The sequence below is a fragment of the Octopus sinensis genome, linkage group LG14, assembly GCF_006345805.1.
Source record: "Octopus sinensis linkage group LG14, ASM634580v1, whole genome shotgun sequence".
Lineage (NCBI taxonomy): Eukaryota > Metazoa > Mollusca > Cephalopoda > Octopoda > Octopodidae > Octopus > Octopus sinensis.
This window is the reverse complement of record NC_043010.1, coordinates 33270610-33291183: the sequence shown is the minus strand read 5'-3', so window position 1 is coordinate 33291183 and position 20574 is coordinate 33270610. Positions and strand designations below refer to the sequence as shown.

General features: G+C 40.2%; 1 protein-coding gene across 4 annotated transcripts in view; it reads right to left on the bottom strand.

Moving 5' to 3' along the window:
• The window catches only part of LOC115219314 (ribonuclease H1), a 135182-nt gene that overhangs the window by 66968 nt on the left and 47640 nt on the right, over window positions 1-20574 (bottom strand). Inside the window, exon 1 of one of the 4 annotated variants that reach the window (XM_036508844.1) lies at window positions 10085-10337. The exons of the other annotated variants lie outside the window; for them this stretch is intronic. Coding sequence (XP_036364737.1) covers window positions 10085-10137 — 53 coding nt within the window. The 5' untranslated portion in view covers window positions 10138-10337. Of the gene's footprint in view, window positions 1-10084; window positions 10338-20574 lie in introns of those variants that run through there. 4 annotated transcript variants of the gene reach the window in all.

The window sequence follows — 20574 nt, the reverse complement described above, 5'->3', positions numbered from 1 at the left end:
GATAAAAAAATTGTGCAAATGATCGGGGGTGTGGGAGTGAGCACTCTCGGAAAATTCACAAGATCCGATTTTTCCATCATAACTTTCGGGAAAATAGATATATATTTCGATTTTTTTTTTACGGTTTTATTTTTGGTTATGGAGGATCCGATTCTGCAAAGAAAATTTCAAAAATCGCATTTTCAAAATCTCTATTCTCCGGCCTTGGCCTTCAAGCAGGTTATCCACATGCTAGAAATAAGAGCCAAATCTCACAAAACTTCGGTAACATAATGAAAGAAATATATAATCGATCCACTCGCCTTTCTGTAAAGATTTCTTTCAGATTAATTTCCCGCAGTAATATGAAATTAAAGTTTTTTTTCAATCAATCTATGTGGGAAAGTACGGAGATGAAGAATATGGAAAAAATAAACACAAATTCAAATTTTTATGAAAAACTGCGACCCAAAGTTCCCCAGTGAAAATTAACGGTTGTTTTGTCTGAATTGAAGTTTTGAAAAAAAAAATTTTCAGAATCGGATCCTCCATAACCAAAAACATGGGAATGGATCGAGTAAAAAAAAAAATCAATATATATACATTTTCCAAAAAGTTGACGAAAAATCGGATCTTGTGAATTTTCCGAAAGTCCTGTCCCCACCCGCCGGTTCGTTTGCACAAATTTTTTTTCTCATATTCGTTTTCTACACAGTTGTTAACACCCAGCAGGTGGTTTTTTTTTTTGGCTAACGGGTGAAGAAAATCATACCATCTGGTCTTTTACCATCAGTATAAGAAAATTTGACAGACTAGAAAACAAATGGAATCTCGACACCACTTCACTCGCCTGTTGATCTCCGTTGTTTCGGAAATCTACCGGTGTTTAAGTGGCAGTAAAGTCCGACTGAGTTTTGGAAAAGTCCGCCAAAAGTCTGAATAATGCCAAGCATAATTTCATTATTTACACGTGTATGGGATATAAATAATAAATGAAACCGCAAAGGTTTTGAACTTTGTAAGATTGAATTGTTATTTTTTAGTACCAAGTATTATAAAAGGCAGATTTTATCTGCCTCCCTTTGTCTCTTATAGAAATCTACAATATAGGATTTCTTCAATTACAATTTACCTAGCATTTTTAAGAGTAGAATGCATCGGGTCTTGCCAGGTCCAGTTTTTAAAATTTCAACCCCAATTAAGCAAAATTTAGAGAAAACTCACATTGTGGTGTATGAGTCAAATGCTTTTCTTAGTGTGGGATACAGCACACGCACACGCACACACACAGTGTGCAACGAATAAAGTGAAAGTAATTCACTGTGTGTGTGTTGACAGGTAGACAATAGAATGCGATGGCGATGGCGATGTAATATTTGTTTCTGTCTATGACGCTGATAGATACATGAGTAAAATGTATGGGAAGCTAAGAGATAAGAGTGAGTGAAAATGTTCTTGGAAGAGAGGAGTAAATAGCGAGAGAGTGATTTGAGGAAGACATTACATTAAATAACCGTAGTGGCCTGTCAAATGAAGAGGAGTGACAGGGTACTGGAGGAAATAGGGTGAGTGAGGAAGATGGCCCCTAGCAACCACACCTTTTAAGATAGGGATTTCTAAGGTAGCCCACGAGCATCGTCACCTCATTCTACATGTCCCTGTAAATTTTGGAGCGAATCGGACGGGATAAAGTTATCTCTAAGAAACAGAAAGATCGCCCAAAAGTGTATATAGATATTTAAATGTATTTATATATTCATCTATACACACATGTATGTATAATGTGCGTGTATATATTTCCATAGAGGTAACCATTCAATCCATACAAAGTCTTTTAGGACGAAAATATTTATATATAAAAGAAAGGTTGTGTGTCTGTCTCCTACGATTTAGATTCCTAACTACTCCCACATTTTGCGGTGCAGTTTAACCAAAACCGGGTATCTTATAGTCGTGATTCATATCGAGCCCTTCTGGGTATTAGCGCGCGTCTACGATGAGTCTGTGATTTTACAAATAATTTACCCTCATTTTTTCCCATTTTAATGCATATTTTTTTTAATAAAGGGAAGTAACTCTCAAACTTCACACCAATATGCGTGCTCATATGCGACGTAATTTCACATCAGCAGCATTTCCTCACACCCTCCTTGCACTTGGCGAAGGCAAAATACCAGGGGATGAAAATGGTAATATTGCCATCGATTCTATTTGTACCATTTTTAAGACGCCTTCTGATCTCACAGATGCAGTGTTCCCAGATCTACAAGCTAATTATCAGAATATGGATTGGATTGGCAAAAAGGCTATACTGGCCCCGAGGAATAAAACTGTTCACCATATTAATGATGAAATGCTAACACTCATTCCTGGGGATGTCTATGTATATCAGTCTATCAATACAACTCCTGACCCAGAGGACGTCATCAACTATCCAATAGAGGTACTCAATTCCTTTGAGCACCCCGGACTACCACCACACTTTCTCAAACTTAAAGTTGGTGCCCCTCTAATGCTCATCAGAAATTTGGTTCCCCCAAAACAATGCAATGGCACACGTTTGATCGTTAAGTCCGTAAACTTATATCAATATTTGCCTGAATAATCATCATAATTCAGTGCAATCATTAACAGTACTTTCAAGCAATTCAGCTCCGAGCAACGCCGGGCAATTCTGCTAGTCTTATTATAAAAGGCAGATTTTATCTGCCTCCCTTTGTATCTTATAGAAATCTACAATATAGGATTTCTTCAATTACAATTTACCTAGCATTTTTAAGAGTAGAATGCATCGGGTCGTGCCAGATCCAGTTTTTAAAATTTCAACCCCAATTAAGCAAAATTTAGAGAAAACTCACATTGTGGTGTGTATGTCAAATGCTTTTCTTAGTTTGGGCTACAGCACACGCATACGCACACACACACAAACGGAGCGAACTGTTTCACTGACGCTATCACTCTAATTTCTCCTTTCTCTTTGCAACGATTAAAGTGAAAACAGTGAATCCGACAGCGATAAAGAAAATGAATTGGCACCTGAATGGAGTGAAAATTTAAAAACTGTTTCTTTCGGTGATTCTTTCGAAGAAACTGGACCAAGCCACATACTTTCCCAGGAGAGTAAAGCCTTAGACTATTTCTTTTTACTTTTTCGAATCAGCCTATTTGAAATCATTACGGCAGAAACGAACTGTTACGCTAAAATGTAAACAAAACGAAAGAAACGATAGTTTGTGGTTTCCCACAACCTTAAATGAAATTAAGGCCTATTTTGCCATAAATATTATTATGGGTATCAGAAAGTTGCCCAGAATAACAAATTCTATCGTAAAATTTTCTGGTATACCCAACTGAATATTAGCTAATAACCCATTTTCTATAGCGATGTTTGAACAAAATTTTAATAATTTTATATATTGTTGAATTTACCTGTATCTACCTGCAATTAGAGTCAATTTGTGACAAAAATTATAGTATAGAATTGGTTGAGAACATTCCATTAAATTATCTTCCAAAAACCAGATTAATATATTGATAAATAAAAAAGTTATTGTTGTTTAATGAAACCAGACTAAATTTATGATTACGTTAGAAAATAATTGAAACACATAAGGGGTGAATTTGGTCAGAAATATAGTAACGAAAGGGTTTAGAAAAACCAAAAAATATTTTATTCTTTATAAATGTTGTGTTCAAAATAACATTTTCTTTTAAGAATGTGTATATAACAAAGTATGTGTATACAACTACGTGGCTTATATCTTTATATATAAAACTGAAGTTGTGTGTCTGTCTCCTACGATTTAGATTCCTAACTACTCCCACATTTTGCGGTGCAGTGTAACCAAAACCGGGTATCTTATAGTCGTGAGTCATATCGAGCCCTACTGGGTATTAGCGCGCGTCTACGATGAGTCTACGATTTAAAAAAAATTTACCATCATATTTTTCCATTTTAATGCATTTTTCGCTATTATATAAGGGAAGTAACTCTCTAAAAATATCTACGATGTGTCAACGATTTAAAAAAAAAATTTACCTTAATTTTTTTTCCATTTTTAATGCATTGTTTTGCTATTTTTTGGCTATAACTCTCTAAAAATGCTTTTATAGTTATTTCCCTTACAAATCCGAGCAACGCCGGGCGATACTGCTAGTATATTATAATTTAGAACAAACAGTAAAAGGTTGTCATTATAGTACTCAAAGTTTCGAATATCGGAGTGGAGAGCCACGATACATTCTGGTCGGCTATTAATGGCAAATTATATGTGCAAATAATTATTAATAATAATATTGTCTCAGCGTGTCTCATGTACCCCGGGTTCACGTCCTTTTTTCACAGGATAGTCAGACATGACGATAAAATTATCTAAGCAGCAAGCAGGCTTGAGTGTATTTAAAATAGCGGTCGGGCGTCTTAAGAGGCCAGCAACTAGCACTGATGTCTTATAAAAATAGAACACTATCTGCAACAGTTAATGGTTTCCTAGCAACAAAACGGAAAATGTGTGTGTGTCTAAATACAGAGCGTGGTAAATAGATTTGTAGTGATCAATACAACGGTGCGAGCGCGCAACGCTCTCTCGCGCATACGCGAAGGCGGAAGGGAAGACCCTCTCGCGCATGCGCGATGACCGGAAGAACAGATTTGCTGTCGTGGCATTAGTTGAATGGCAGGGGAAGGCGAACCTTAACAAAGAGGCAAAGGAGCGTAAAACGTTGACCAACTGAGCGTCCAGAGGGACACATAGCAGTCAGCAGACAGCAGAAAGCCTTTCATTGAAGCAGACGCGTATTATTTTCGCTCCCTAAGGACGCCATTTTGACCAGTTCTGTTTGCAGTTGAACATTGTAAAATCTTACAGCGTTAAAGTTCAGCCTTGCACGCCCAGAACCAAGGGATCTCTTATTATAAAAGGCAGATTTTATCTGCCTCCCTTTGTATCTTATAGAAATCTACAATATAGGATTTCTTCAATTACAATTTACCTAGCATTTTTAAGAGTAGAATGCATCGGGTCGTGCCAGGTCCAGTTTTTAAAATTTCAACCCCAATTAAGCAAAATTTAGAGAAAACTCACATTGTGGTGTGTATGTCAAATGCTTTTCTTAGTGTGGGCTACAGCACACGCATACGCACACACACAGTGTGCTACGAATAAAGTGAAAGTAATTCACTGTATGTGTGTTGACAGGTAGACAATAGAATGCGATGGCGATGTAATATTTGTTTCTGTCTATGACGCTGATAGATACATGAGTAAAATGTATGGGAAGCTAAGAGATAAGTGTGAGTGAAAATGTTCTTGGAAGATAGGAGTAAATAGCGAGAGAGTTATTTGAGGAAGACTTTACATTAAATAAACGTAGTGGCCTGTCAAATGAAGAGGAGTGACAGGGTACTGGAGGAAATAGGGTGAGTGAGGAAGATGGCCCCTAGCAACCACACCTTTTAAGATAGGGATTTCTAAGGTAGCCCACGAGCATCATCACCTCATTCTACATGTCCCTGTAAATTTTGGAGCGAATCGGACGGGATAAAGTTATCTCTAAGAAACAGAAAGTTCGCCCAAAAGTGTATATAGATATTTAAATGTATTTATATATTCATCTATACACACATGTATGTATAATGTGCGTGTATATATTTCCATAGAGGTAACCATTCAATCCATACAAAGTCTTTTAGGACGAAAATATTTATATATAAAAGAAAGGTTGTGTGTCTGTCTCCTACGATTTAGATTCCTAACTACTCCCACATTTTGCGGTGCAGTGTAACCAAAACCGGGTATCTTATAGTCGTGAGTCATATCGAGCCCTTCTGGGTATTAGCGCGCGTCTACGATGAGTCTACGATTTAAAAAAAATTTACCATCATATTTTTCCATTTTAATGCATTTTTTCGCTATTATATACGGGAAATAACTCTCTAAAAATATCTACGATGTGTCAACGATTTAAAAAAAAATTTACCTTAATTTTTTTTCCATTTTTAATGCATTGTTTTGCTATTTTTTGGCTATAACTCTCTAAAAATGCTTATATAGTTATTTCCCTTAGAAACCCGAGCAACGCCGGGCGATACTGCTAGTATATTATAATTTAGAACAAACAGTAAAAGGTTGTCATTATAGTACTCAAAGTTTCGAATATCGGAGTGGAGAGCTACGATACATTCTCGTCGGCTATTAATGGCAAATTTATGTGCAAATAATTATTAATAATAATATTGTCTCACCGTGTCTCATGTACCCCGGGTTCACGTCCTTTTTTCAGGATAATCAGACATGAAGATAAAATTATCTAAGCAGCAAGCAGGCTTGAGTGTATTTAAAATAGCGGTCGGGCGTCTTATTAGAGAGCCAGCAACTAGCACTGATGTCTTATAAAAATAGAACACTATCTGCAACAGTTAATGGTTTCCTAGCAACAAAACGGAAAATGTGTGTGTGTGTCTAAATACAGAGCGTGGTAAATAGATTTGTAGTGATCAATACAACGGTGCGCGCGCGCAACGCTCTCTCGCGCATACGCGAAGGCGGAAGGGAAGGGCCCTCTCGCGCATGCGCGATGACCGGAAGAACAGATTTGCTGTCGTGGCATTAGTTGAATGGCAGGGGAAGGCGAACCTTAACAAAGAGGCAAGGGAGCGTAAAACGTTGACCAACTGAGCGTCCAGAGGGACACATAGCAGTCAGCAGACAGCAGAAAGCCTTTCATTGAAGCAGACGCGTATTATCTTCGCTCCCTAAGGACGCCATTTTGACCAGTTCTGTTTGCAGTTGAACATTGTAAAATCTTACAGCGTTAAAGTTCAGCCTTGCACGCCAGAACCAAGGGATCTCTTATTATAAAAGGCAGATTTTATCTGCTCCCTTTGTATCTTATAGAAATCTACAATATAGGATTTCTTCAATTACAATTTACCCAGCATTTTTAAGAATAGAATGCATCGGGTCGTGCCAGTCCAGTTTTTAAAATGTCAACCCCAATTAAGCAAAATTTAGAGAAAACTCACATTGTGGTGTGTATGTCAAATGCTTTTAGTGTGGGCTACAGCACACGCATACGCACACACACAGTGTGCTACGAATAAAGTGAAAGTAATTCACTGTATGTGTGTTGACAGGTAGACAATAGAATGCGATGGCGATGTAATATTTGTCTGTCTATGACGCTGATAGATACATGAGTAAAATCTATGGGAAGCTAAGAGATAAGTGTGAGTTAAAATGTTCTTGGAAGAGAGTAAATAGCGAGAGAGTGATTTGAGGAGACTTTACATTAAATAACCGTAGTGGCCTGTCAAATGAAGAGAGTGACAGGGTACTGGAGGAAATAGGATGAGTGAGGAAGATGGCCCCTAGCAACCACACCTTTTAAGATAGGGATTTCTAAGGTAGCCCACGAGCATCGTCACCTCATTCTACATGTCCCTGTAAATTTTGGAGCGAATCGGACGGGATAAAGTTATCTCTAAGAAACAGAAAGTTCGCCCAAAAGTGTATATAGATATTTAAATGTATTATATATTCATCTATACACACATGTATGTATAATGTGCGTGTATATATTTCCATAGAGGTAACCATTCAATCCATACAAAGTCTTTTAGGACGAAAATTTTTATATAAAAGAAAGCTTGTGTGTCTGTCTCCTACGATTTAGATTCCTAACTACTCCCACATTTTGCGGTGCAGTGTAACCAAAACGGGGTATCTTATAGTCGTGAGTCATATCGAGCCCTACTGTGTTTTAGCGCGTGTCTACGATGAGTCTACGATCTAAAACAAATTTACCATCATATTTTTCCATTTTAATGCATTTTTTCGCTATTATATAAGGGAAGTAACTCTCTAAAAATATCTATCGTGTGTCAACGATTTAAAAAAAAATTTACCTTAATTTTTTTTCCATTTTTAATGCATTGTTTTGCTATTTTTTGGCTATAACTCTCTGAAAATGCTTATATAGTTATTTCCCTTACAAACCCGAGCAACGCCGGGCGATACTGCTTAGTATATTATAATTTAGAACAAACAGTAAAAGGTTGTCATTATAGTACTCAAAGTTTCGAATATCGGAGTGGAGAGCACGATTCATTCTCGTCGGCTATTAATGGCAAATTATATGTGCAAATAATTATTAATAATAATATTGTCTCACCGTGTCTCATGTACCCCGGTTCACGTCCTTTTTTCACAGGATAGTCAGACATGACGATAAAATTATCTAAGCAGCAAGCAGGCTTGAGTGTATTTAAAATAGCGGTCGGGCGTCTTAAGAGGCCAGCAACTAGCACTGATGTCTTATAAAAATAGAACACTATCTGCAACAGTTAATGGTTTCCTAGCAACAAAACGGAAAATGTGTGTGTGTCTAAATACAAGAGCGTGGTAAATAGATTGTAGTGATCAATACAACGGTGCGCGCGCGCAACGCTCTCTCTCGCATACGCGAAGGCGGAGGGAAGGGCACTCTCGCGCATGCGCGATGACCGGAAGAACAGATTTGCTGTCGTGGCATTACTTGAATGACAGGGGAATGCGAACCTTAACAAGGAGGCAAGGGAGCGTAAAACGTTGACCAACTGAGCGTCCAGAGGGACACATAGCAGTCAGCAGACAGCAGAAAGCCTTTCATTGAAGCAGACGCGTATTATCTTCGCTCCCTAAGGACGCCATTTTGACCAGTTCTGTTTGCAGTTGAACATTGTAAAATCTTACAGCGTTAAAGTTCAGCCTTGCACGCCCAGAACCAAGGGATCTCTTATTATAAAAGGCAGATTTTATCTGCCTCCCTTTGTATCTTATAGAAATCTACAATATAGGATTTCTTCAATTACAATTTACCTAGCATTTTTAAGAGTAGAATGCATCGGGTCTTACCAGGTCCACTTTTTAAAATTTCAACCCCAATTAAGCAAAATTTAGAGAAAACTCACATTGTGGTGTGTATGTCAAATGCTTTTCTTAGTGTGGGCTACAGCACACGCATACGCACACACACAGTGTGCTACGAATAAAGTGAAAGTAATTCACTGTGTGTGTGTTGACAGGTAGACAATAGAATGCGATGGCGATGTAATATTTGTTTCTGTCTATGACGCTGATAGATACATGAGTAAAATGTATGGGAAGCTAAGAGATAAGTGTGAGTGAAAATGTTCTTGGAAGAGAGGAGTAAATAGCGAGAGAGTGATTTGAGGAAGACTTTACATTAAATAACCGTAGTGGCCTGTCAAATGAAGAGGAGTGACAGGGTACTGGAGGAAATAGGGTGAGTGAGGAAGATGGCCCCTAGCAACCACACCTTTTAAGATAGGGATTTCTAAGGTAGCCCACGAGCATCGTCACCTCATTCTACATGTCCCTGTAAATTTTGGAGCGAATCGGACGGGATAAAGTTATCTCTAAGAAACAGAAAGTTCGCCCAAAAGTGTATATAGATTTAAAATGTATTTATATATTCATCTATACACACATGTATGTATAATGTGCGTGTATATATTTCCATAGAGGTAACCATTCAATCCATACAAAGTCTTTTAGGACGAAAATATTTATATATAAAAGAAAGGTTGTGTGTCTGTCTCCTACGATTTAGATTCCTAACTACTCCCACATTTTGCGGTGCAGTGTAACCAAAACCGGGTATCTTATAGTCGTGAGTCATATCGAGCCCTACTGGGTATTAGCGCGCGTCTACGATGAGTCTACGATTAAAAAAAATTTACCATCATATTTTTCCATTTTAATGCATTTTTTCGCCATTATATAAGGAAACAACTCTCTAAAAATATCTACGATGTGTCAACGATTTAAAAAAAAATTTACCTTAATTTTTTTTCCATTTTTAATGCATTGTTTTGCTATTTTTTGGCTATAACTCTCTAAAAATGCTTATATAGTTATTTCCCTTACAAACCCGAGCAACGCCGGGCGATACTGCTAGTATATTATAATTTAGAACAAACAGTAAAAGGTTGTCATTATAGTACTCAAAGTTTGGAATATCGGAGTGGAGAGCCACGATACATTCTCGTCGGCTATTAATGGCAAATTATATGTGCAAATAATTTATAATAATATTGTCTCACCATGTCTCATGTACCCCGGGTTCACGTCCTTTTTTCACAGGATAGTCAGACATGACGATAAAATTATCTAAGCAGCAAGCAGGCTTGAGTGTATTTAAAATAGCGGTCGGGCGTCTTAAGAGGCCAGCAACTAGCACTGATGTCTTATAAAAATAGAACACTATCTGCAACAGTTAATGGTTTCCTAGCAACAAAACGGAAAATGTGTGTGTGTCTAAATACAGAGCGTGGTAAATAGATTTGTAGTGATCAATACAACGGTGCGCGCGCGCAACGCTCTCTCGCGCATACGCGAAGGCGGAAGGGAAGGGCCCTCTCGCGCATGCGCGATGACCGGAAGAACAGATTTGCTGTCGTGGCATTAGTTGAATGGCAGGGGAAGGCGAACCTTAACAAAGAGGCAAGGGAGCGTAAAACGTTGACCAACTGAGCGTCCAGAGGGACACATAGCAGTCAGCAGACAGCAGAAAGCCTTTCATTGAAGCAGACGCGTATTATCTTCGCTCCCTAAGGACGCCATTTTGACCAGTTCTGTTTGCAGTTGAACATTGTAAAATCTTACAGCGTTAAAATTCAGCCTTGCACGCCCAGAACCAAGGGATCTCTTATTATAAGGCAGATTTTATCTGCCTCCCTTTGTATCTTATAGAAATCTACAATATAGGATTTCTTCAATTGCAATTTACCTAGCATTTTTAAGAGTAGAATGCATCGGGTCGTGCCAGGTCCAGTTTTTAAAATGTCAACCCCAATTAAGCAAAATTTAGAGAAAACTCACATTGTGGTGTGTATGTCAAATGCTTTTCTTAGTGTGGGCTACAGCACACGCATACGCACACACACAGTGTGCTACGAATAAAGTGAAAGTAATTCACTGTGTGTGTGTTGACAGGTAGACAATAGAATGCGATGGCGATGTAATATTTGTTTCTGTCTATGACGCTGATAGATACATGAGTAAAATGTATGGGAAGCTAAGAGATAAGTGTGAGTGAAAATGTTCTTGGAAGAGAGGAGTAAATAGCGAGAGAGTGATTTGAGGAAGACTTTACATTAAATAACCGTAGTGGCCTGTCAAATGAAGAGGAGTGACAGGGTACTGGAGGAAATAGGGTGAGTGAGGAAGATGGCCCCTAGCAACCACACCTTTTAAGATAGGGATTTCTAAGGTAGCCCACGAGCATCGTCACCTCATTCTACATGTCCCTGTAAATTTTGGAGCGAATCGGACGGGATAAAGTTATCTCTAAGAAACAGAAAGTTCGCCAAAAGTGTATATAGATATTTAAATGTATTTATATATTCATCTATACACACATGTATGTATAATGTGCGTGTATATTTCCATAGAGGTAACCATTCAATCCATACAAAGTCTTTTAGGACGAAAATATTTATATATAAAAGAAAGGTTGTGTGTCTGTCTCCTACGATTTAGATTCCTAACTACTCCCACATTTTGCGGTGCAGTGTAACCAAAACCGGGTATCTTATAGTCGTGAGTCATATCGAGCCCTACTGGGTATTAGCGCGCGTCTACGATGAGTCTACGATTTAAAAAAAATTTACCATCATATTTTTCCATTTTAATGCATTTTTTCGCTATTATATAAGGGAAACAACTCTCTAAAAATATCTACGATGTGTCAACGATTTAAAAAAAATTTACCTTAATTTTTTTTCCATTTTAATGCATTGTTTTGCTATTTTTTGGCTATAACTCTCTAAAAATGCTTATATAGTTATTCCTTACAAACCCGAAAACCCGAGCAACGCCGGGCGATACTGCTAGTATATTATAATTTAGAACAAACAGTAAAAGGTTGTCATTATAGTACTCAAAGTTTGGAATATCGGAGTGGAGAGCCACGATACATTCTCGTCGGCTATTAATGGCAAATTATATGTGCAAATAATTATTAATAATAATATTGTCTCACCATGTCTCATGTACCCCGGGTTCACGTCCTTTTTTCACAGGATAGTCAGACATGAAGATAAAATTATCTAAGCAGCAAGCAGGCTTGAGTGTATTTAAAATAGCGGTCGGGCGTCTTAAGAGGCCAGCAACTAGCACTGATGTCTTATAAAAATAGAACACTATCTGCAACAGTTAATGGTTTCCTAGCAACAAAACGGAAAATGTGTGTGTGTCTAAATACAGAGCGTGGTAAATAGATTTGTAGTGATCAATACAACGGTGCGCGCGCGCAACGCTCTCTCGCGCATACGCGAAGGCGGAAGGGAGGGCCCTCTCGCGCATGCGCGATGACCGGAAGAACAGATTTGCTGTCGTGGCATTAGTTGAATGGCAGGGGAAGGCGAACCTTAACAAAGAGGCAAGGGAGCGTAAAACGTTGACCAACTGAGCGTCCAGAGGGACACATAGCAGTCAGCAGACAGCAGAAAGCCTTTCATTGAAGCAGACGCGTATTATCTTCGCTCCCTAAGGACGCCATTTTGACCAGTTCTGTTTGCAGTTGAACATTGTAAAATCTTACAGCGTTAAAATTCAGCCTTGCACGCCCAGAACCAAGGGATCTCTTATTATAAAAGGCAGATTTTATCTGCCTCCCTTTGTATCTTATAGAAATCTACAATATAGGATTTCTTCAATTGCAATTTACCTAGCATTTTTAAGAGTAGAATGCATCGGGTCGTGCCAGGTCCAGTTTTTAAAATGTCAACCCCAATTAAGCAAAATTTAGAGAAAACTCACATTGTGGTGTGTATGTCAAATGCTTTTCTTAGTGTGGGCTACAGCACACGCATACGCACACACACAGTGTGCTACGAATAAAGTGAAAGTAATTCACTGTGTGTGTGTTGACAGGTAGACAATAGAATGCGATGGCGATGTAATATTTGTTTCTGTCTATGACGCTGATAGATACATGAGTAAAATGTATGGGAGCTAAGAGATAAGTGTGAGTGAAAATGTTCTTGGAAGAGAGGAGTAAATAGCGAGAGAGTGATTTGAGGAAGACTTTACATTAAATAACCGTAGTGGCCTGTCAAATGAAGAGGAGTGACAGGGTACTGGAGGAAATAGGGTGAGTGAGGAAGATGGCCCCTAGCAACCACACCTTTTAAGATAGGGATTTCTAAGGTAGCCCACGAGCATCGTCACCTCATTCTACATGTCCCTGTAAATTTTGGAGCGAATCGGACGGGATAAAGTTATCTCTAAGAAACAGAAAGTTCGCCAAAAGTGTATATAGATATTTAAATGTATTTATATATTCATCTATACACACATGTATGTATAATGTGCGTGTATATATTTCCATAGAGGTAACCATTCAATCCATACAAAGTCTTTTAGGACGAAAATATTTATATATAAAAGAAAGGTTGTGTGTCTGTCTCCTACGATTTAGATTCCTAACTACTCCCACATTTTGCGGTGCAGTGTAACCAAAACCGGGTATCTTATAGTCGTGAGTCATATCGAGCCCTACTGGGTATTAGCGCGCGTCTACGATGAGTCTACGATTTAAAAAAAATTTACCATCATATTTTTCCATTTTAATGCATTTTTTCGCTATTATATAAGGGAAACAACTCTCTAAAAATATCTACGATGTGTCAACGATTTAAAAAAAATTTACCTTAATTTTTTTTCCATTTTTAATGCATTGTTTTGCTATTTTTTGGCTATAACTCTCTAAAAATGCTTATATAGTTATTTCCCTTACAAACCCGAGCAACGCCGGGCGATACTGCTAGTATATTATAATTTAGAACAAACAGTAAAAGGTTGTCATTATAGTACTCAAAGTTTCGAATATCGGAGTGGAGAGCCACGATACATTCTGGTCGGCTATTAATGGCAAATTATATGTGCAAATAATTATTAATAATAATATTGTCTCACCGTGTCTCATGTACCCCGGGTTCACGTCCTTTTTTCACAGGATAGTCAGACATGACGATAAAATTATCTAAGCAGCAAGCAGGCTTGAGTGTATTTAAAATAGCGGTCGGGCGTCTTAAGAGGCCAGCAACTAGCACTGATGTCTTATAAAAATAGAACACTATCTGCAACAGTTAATGGTTTCCTAGCAACAAAACGGAAAATGTGTGTGTGTCTAAATACAGAGCGTGGTAAATAGATTTGTAGTGATCAATACAACGGTGCGCGCGCGCAACGCTCTCTCTCGCGCATACGCGAAGGCGGAGGGAAGGGCCCTCTCGCGCATGCGGGATGACCGGAAGAACAGATTTGCTGTCGTGGCATTAGTTGAATGGCAGGGGAAGGCGAACCTTAACAAAGAGGCAAGGGAGCGTAAAACGTTGACCAACTGAGCGTCCAGAGGGACATAGCAGTCAGCAGACAGCAGAAAGCCTTTCATTGAAGCAGACGCGTATTATCTTCGCTCCCTAAGGACGCCATTTTGACCAGTTCTGTTTGCAGTTGAACATTGTAAAATCTTACAGCGTAAAAGTTCAGCCTTGCACGCCCAGAACCAAGGGATCTCTTATTATAAAAGGCAGATTTTATCTGCCTCCCTTTGTATCTTATAGAAATCTACAATATAGGATTTCTTCAATTACAATTTACCTAGCATTTTTAAGAGTAGAATGCATCGGGTCGTGCCAGGTCCAGTTTTTAAAATGTCAACCCCAATTAAGCAAAATTTAGAGAAAACACACATTGTGGTGTGTATGTCAAATGCTTTTCTTAGTGTGGGCTACAGCACACGCATACGCACACACACAGTGTGCTACGAATAAAGTGAAAGTAATTCACTGTGTGTGTGTTGACAGGTAGACAATAGAATGCGATGGCGATGTAATATTTGTTTCTGTCTATGACGCTGATAGATACATGAGTAAAATGTATGGGAAGCTAAGAGATAAGTGTGAGTGAAAATGTTCTTGGAAGAGAGGAGTAAATAGCGAGAGAGTGATTTGAGGAAGACTTTACATTAAATAACCGTAGTGGCCTGTCAATGAAGAGGAGTGACAGGGTACTGGAGGAAATAGGGTGAGTGAGGAAGATGGCCCCTAGCAACCACACGTTTTAAGATATGGATTTCTAAGGTAGCCCACGAGCATCATCACCTCATTCTACATGTCCCTGTAAATTTTGGAGCGAATCGGACGGGATAAAGTTATCTCTAAGAAACAGAAAGTTCGCCCAAAAGTGTAAATAGATATTTAAATGTATTTATATATTCATCTATACACACATGTATGTATAATGTGCGTGTATATATTTCCATAGAGGTAACCATTCAATCCATACAAAGTCTTTTAGGACGAAAATATTATATATAAAAGAAAGGTTGTGTGTCTGTCTCCTACGATTTAGATTCCTAACTACTCCCACATTTTGCGGTGCAGTGTAACCAAAACCGGGTATCTTATAGTCGTGAGTCATATCGAGCCCTACTGGGTATTAGCGCGCGTCTACGATGAGTCTACGATTTAAAAAAAATTTACCATCATATTTTTCCATTTTAATGCATTTTTTCGCTATTATATAAGGGAAATAACTCTCTAAAAACATCTCCGATGTGTCAACGATTTAAAAAAAAATTTACCTTAATTTTTTTTCCATTTTTAATGCATTTTTTTTGCTATTTTTTGGCTATAACTCTCTAAAAATGCTTATATAGTTATTTCCCTTACAAACCCGAGCAACGCCGGGCGATACTGCTAGTATATTATAATTTAGAACAAACAGTAAAAGGTTGTCATTATAGTACTCAAAGTTTCGAATATCGGAGTGGAGAGCCACGATACATTCTGGTCGGCTATTAATGGCAAATTATATGTGCAAATAATTATTAATAATAATATTGTCTCACCGTGTCTCATGTACCCCGGTTCACGTCCTTTTTTCACAGGATAGTCAGACATGACGATAAAATTATCTAAGCAGCAAGCAGGCTTGAGTGTATTTAAAATAGCGGTCGGGCGTCTTAAGAGGCCAGCAACTAGCACTGATGTCTTATAAAAATAGAACACTATCTGCAACAGTTAATGGTTTCCTAGCAACAAAACGGAAAATGTGTGTGTGTCTAAATACAGAGCGTGGTAAATAGATTTGTAGTGATCAATACAACGGTGCGTGCGCCCAACGCTCTCTCGCGCATACGCGAAGGCGGAAGGGAAGGGCCCTCTCGCGCATGCGCGATGACCGGAAGAACAGATTTGCTGTCGTGGCATTAGTTGAATGGCAGGGGAATGCGAACCTTAACAAAGAGGCAAGGGAGCGTAAAACGTTGACCAACTGAGCGTCCAGAGGGACACATAGCAGTCAGCAGACAGCAGAAAGCCTTTCATTGAAGCAGACGCGTATTATCTTCGCTCCCTAAGGACGCCATTTTGACCAGTTCTGTTTGCAGTTGAACATTGTAAAATCTTACAGCGTTAAAGTTCAGCCTTGCACGCCCAGAACCAAGGGATCTCTTATTATAAAAGGCAGATTTTATCTGCCTCCCTTTGTATCTTATAGAAATCTACAATATAGTCAATTGAGAATGTTAAATAAAATCGTCTTTGAAAGTTTCTTTGGCCAGTGAACAGTTCTGCCTGACCTCATAACATAAGGTTTGTTCGATGCGGGCTGCGACGACGATGTTGGTGTTGATAAAGTTGCATGTGTAAATGGTGGTGTTGTCAAAGGTGCATGTGTGAATGGTGGTGTTCTCAAAGGTGCATGTGAAGGTTCAACGATGGTTGTGGAAGTGGGGTCATCAAAAGATGTGGACACCTCAAAATATGCCCTTTTTAGACGGTCTACGGAGACGGTCTCCGAACGACCGTTAATGTCAAGTTTTAACACTTTCGGCGTTCGGGAAATCACACGAAAAGGTCCTTTATAAGGTGAAACAAGAGGTCCTTTGACAGAATCATCACGAACAAAAACATGCGTCCAAGAATCAAGATCTGATGGCACATTAGAAGGAGGATTTTGGTGTCGAGGGCCCATTGGAGGAAGGGCAGAAAAATATCTGCATAGTCGAGCAACATAAGACTCTAAATTAAGAAACTGTGACTTGTCTGGCACCAACATCGTACCAGGCAATGCCAGTGTGGTACCATACAAGAGCTCGGCAGAAGAAAAACCAAGATCTGTTTTAATCGCAGTCCGACATCCAAGCAGGACGATAGGAAGAAATTCAGTCCACGACTGTGGATTCGGCGAGGCACGCAACGCGGCCTTAAGTTGCCTGTGGAAACGCTCCACCATCCCATTAGAAGCGGGATGGTAACTAGTGGTGCGTATATGATGCATCCCCAGGATTCGTGATTACTCACGAAATAAAACCGCTTCGAATTCTCGACCACGATCTGTGGTTAAACTGGACGGTACACCATACCTAGAAATCCAATTAGCTGGCAAGAGAAGAAAGCCAAAGGTTTAGTTTCACCATCTATGGTGTGCTGCAAGACAGCGCCAACTGCAGAATCTGATGCGTCCACAGATAAAGTAAGTGGAGCATCAGGAGCCGGATGTGCTAAAACAGGAACCGAAGCTAGTTCCTTTTTAACTAACTCAAAGGCAGACAGTGCTTCAGCTGAAAGAGTAAGACGGGCGTCCTTTTTAGAATTGCCCTTTAGCATCTGCGTTAAAGGAAACAACTTGTCCGCACACCGGTTTATGAAGCGTCGATAGAAATTAACTATACCCAAAAAATGGCGAAGTTGACGCAAAGAAGAAGGTGGTGCGATGCGCTGAATTGCATCGACTTTAGACGAGAGTGGTTTGATTCTACTCGAATCAATATAATGACCGAGAAAATCAAGAGATGATTGCCCAAAAACACACTTGTCTGGATTAATGCGAACACCATAGTCGCGAAGACGCTGAAAAAGCTGAGACAAGTGCTGGAGATGATTTTCATGTGTATCACTTGCGATGAGAATATCATCGACATACGCGAAAACAAAATCAAGTCCACGAACAACTTCATCTATAAAACGTTGGAACGTACTACAGGCGTTCCGCAAACCAAAACTCATGTATAGAAATTCGAAACAACCGAAAGGAGTGGTAATTGCCGTTTTAGGAACATCGTCTGGGTTGACCGGTATTTGATGATAAGCACGTATGAGGTCAACCTTAGAAAAAATGGTACAGCCATGGAGATTTGCTGAAAAGTCATTGAGATTCCTAATTGGATATCTGTCCGGAATTTAGACGCCGATAATCTCCCACCGGACGAAAATCTGTATCCCCTTTTCGAACTAAATGAAGGGGTGAAGCCCATGGACTGGGGGATGGGCGTATCAGACCAAGCTGGAGCATATGCTCAAACTCAGCCCTAGCCGTTTTAAGACGGTCAGGTGCAAGACGCCGTAGGCGCGAAAAAACAGGCGGCCCAGTAGTTGTAATAAAATGGAGTGTCGAGTGTACGGGTTTTGCCATTTTAAAGGTAATATCAAGTAGCTCTGGAAAAGAAGCTGTAACAGGATCTGGAATCGGTATCACTGAAGGGGTGTCCGATCCGATCCCGTCACATTCAATTTAGTTAAATATAACCGACGAAGTCAGGTTATCTGGGAAAGACAGCAAATGTTGTTTTATTACTCGTGATGGTGTAGATCTGGTGTACGTATTTCTGAGGGGGACCGACAGCCGAATCTGTTGTACTGCTTCTTGTTGGCTGGTCGAAGTGGTTCGATGTGGTCCGCTGCTAAGTCGCTGCGTAGTTCTCAGAGACTGCCAATGCGCGTCTGTTCACGAGGGCTGCCAGGGCCAGAGAGACTGAGTGAGTGGACGGTGTTTTAGGGGTCAGTTTCCCGCACATGCGCATGGGGAAGACTTCCGGTGGCCACCCGGAAGTAGTCCCATTCTGCGCATGCGCGCTGAACCTTACACAGCAGCATCACTACATGGCTCCCCCTCGAGTGCGGAAGTACGAAAACAAGAAAATTTGTAGTGGTGCTGCAGAAAAACAGACGGCTTGCCGATCCCCTAGAAGATTTGGTACACAATATACTACAAAAAACAAGAAATTTGAAAGAAAGTCAAATATAAATTGTCTTTGAGAGTTTCTTTGGCCAATGCACTGTTCTGCCCGATCTTGTAACATACGGTGTGCTCGGGGCACCGTTGACGGCGAAGGTGGTGTTGTGGGAGCCGGTGAAGGCAAAGGTGTCTGTGCGGGTGAATGTGTTTGTGCAGGTGAAGGTGTCGGCGCTGGTGAAGGTGTTGTTAAAGGTGCATAGGTGGGTGTGGCAACGTTGTCATCAAAAGATGAAGACGCCTCAAAGTATGCTTTCTTCAGTCGGTCCACGGAAACAGTCTCCGAATGACCATTTATTTCAATGGTGAAAACCTTAGGTGTTCGAGAAAGCACACGGAAAGGTCTTTTATAAGGAGAAACAAGTGGTCCCTTGACAGAGTCGTTCCGAACAAAAACATGCGACCAAGTGTCCATATCCGGTGAGAGATGGGATGGTGGAGATTGTTTCCTGGGAACCATGGGTGGAAGATTCGAAAAATAGGAACGCAGTCTGGCGACATAGGTCGCCGGATCATGGGGCTGGGAAGTGTCTGGCACCAACATCGTACCAGGCAATGCCAGAGTGGTACCATACAGTAGCTCTGCAGAAGAAAATCCCAGGTCTGCCTTGACAGCAGTGCGACAACCGAGAAGCACAATTGGCAGAAATTCAATCCAGGACTGTGGATCTGAAGAGGCACGAAGAGCGGCCTTAAGCTGTCTATGGAACCGTTCAACTAATCCATTAGACGCTGGATGATAGCTGGTAGTGTGGATATGATGCACACCTAAAATGCGCGACAATTCGCGAAATAGCGAAGCTTCAAACTGACGTCCACAATCTGTAGTCAATCTGGACGGAACTCCGAAACGGGAAATCCGGTTCGAAACGAAGGCTCGCGCAACAGTCTCAGTAGAAATGTCTGCTATCGGAATGGCTTCTGTCCAGCGGGAGAAACGATCGACACAAGTTAACAGATAAGAAAACCCGCGACTCACAGGCCATGGTCCAACCAGATCGATGTGGACATGGCGAAAACGGGCCTCCGTAGGGGGGAAAATGTCCAAGCGGGGCACGAACGTGCCGTTGAATCTTGGACCGTTGACACTTGGAGCAGGTGCGTGTCCAAGAAGTAATAGTGCGACGCATATTCGGCCAGAAAAACCGAGCAGTGATCAGCTTAAGGGTGGCAGCGATGCCAGGATGTGATAAGGAGTGCAGTGCTTCAAACACTGAGCGTTGATGATTCTCAGGCACGAGTGGCCTGGGAGAACCAGTGGAAGTATCACCGAGAATGGTGCCTTCGGCTGACGGAAGCGGAGGGTGGGAAAACTGGCAACAGGAGAACCTGGGCGAAGTTAAGTCTAACGACGCCAAAGGTGGCTACTCCTGCGAGATGGCACTTAAGTCGATAGCAGCAGGAGACGAAAGGGTGCAGACTAGAAGGCGAGAGAGAGCGTCAGCAGGAACGTTCTCTTTTCCAGGTATGTGTCGAATGTTACTAGTAAATTGAGAGATAAAATCCA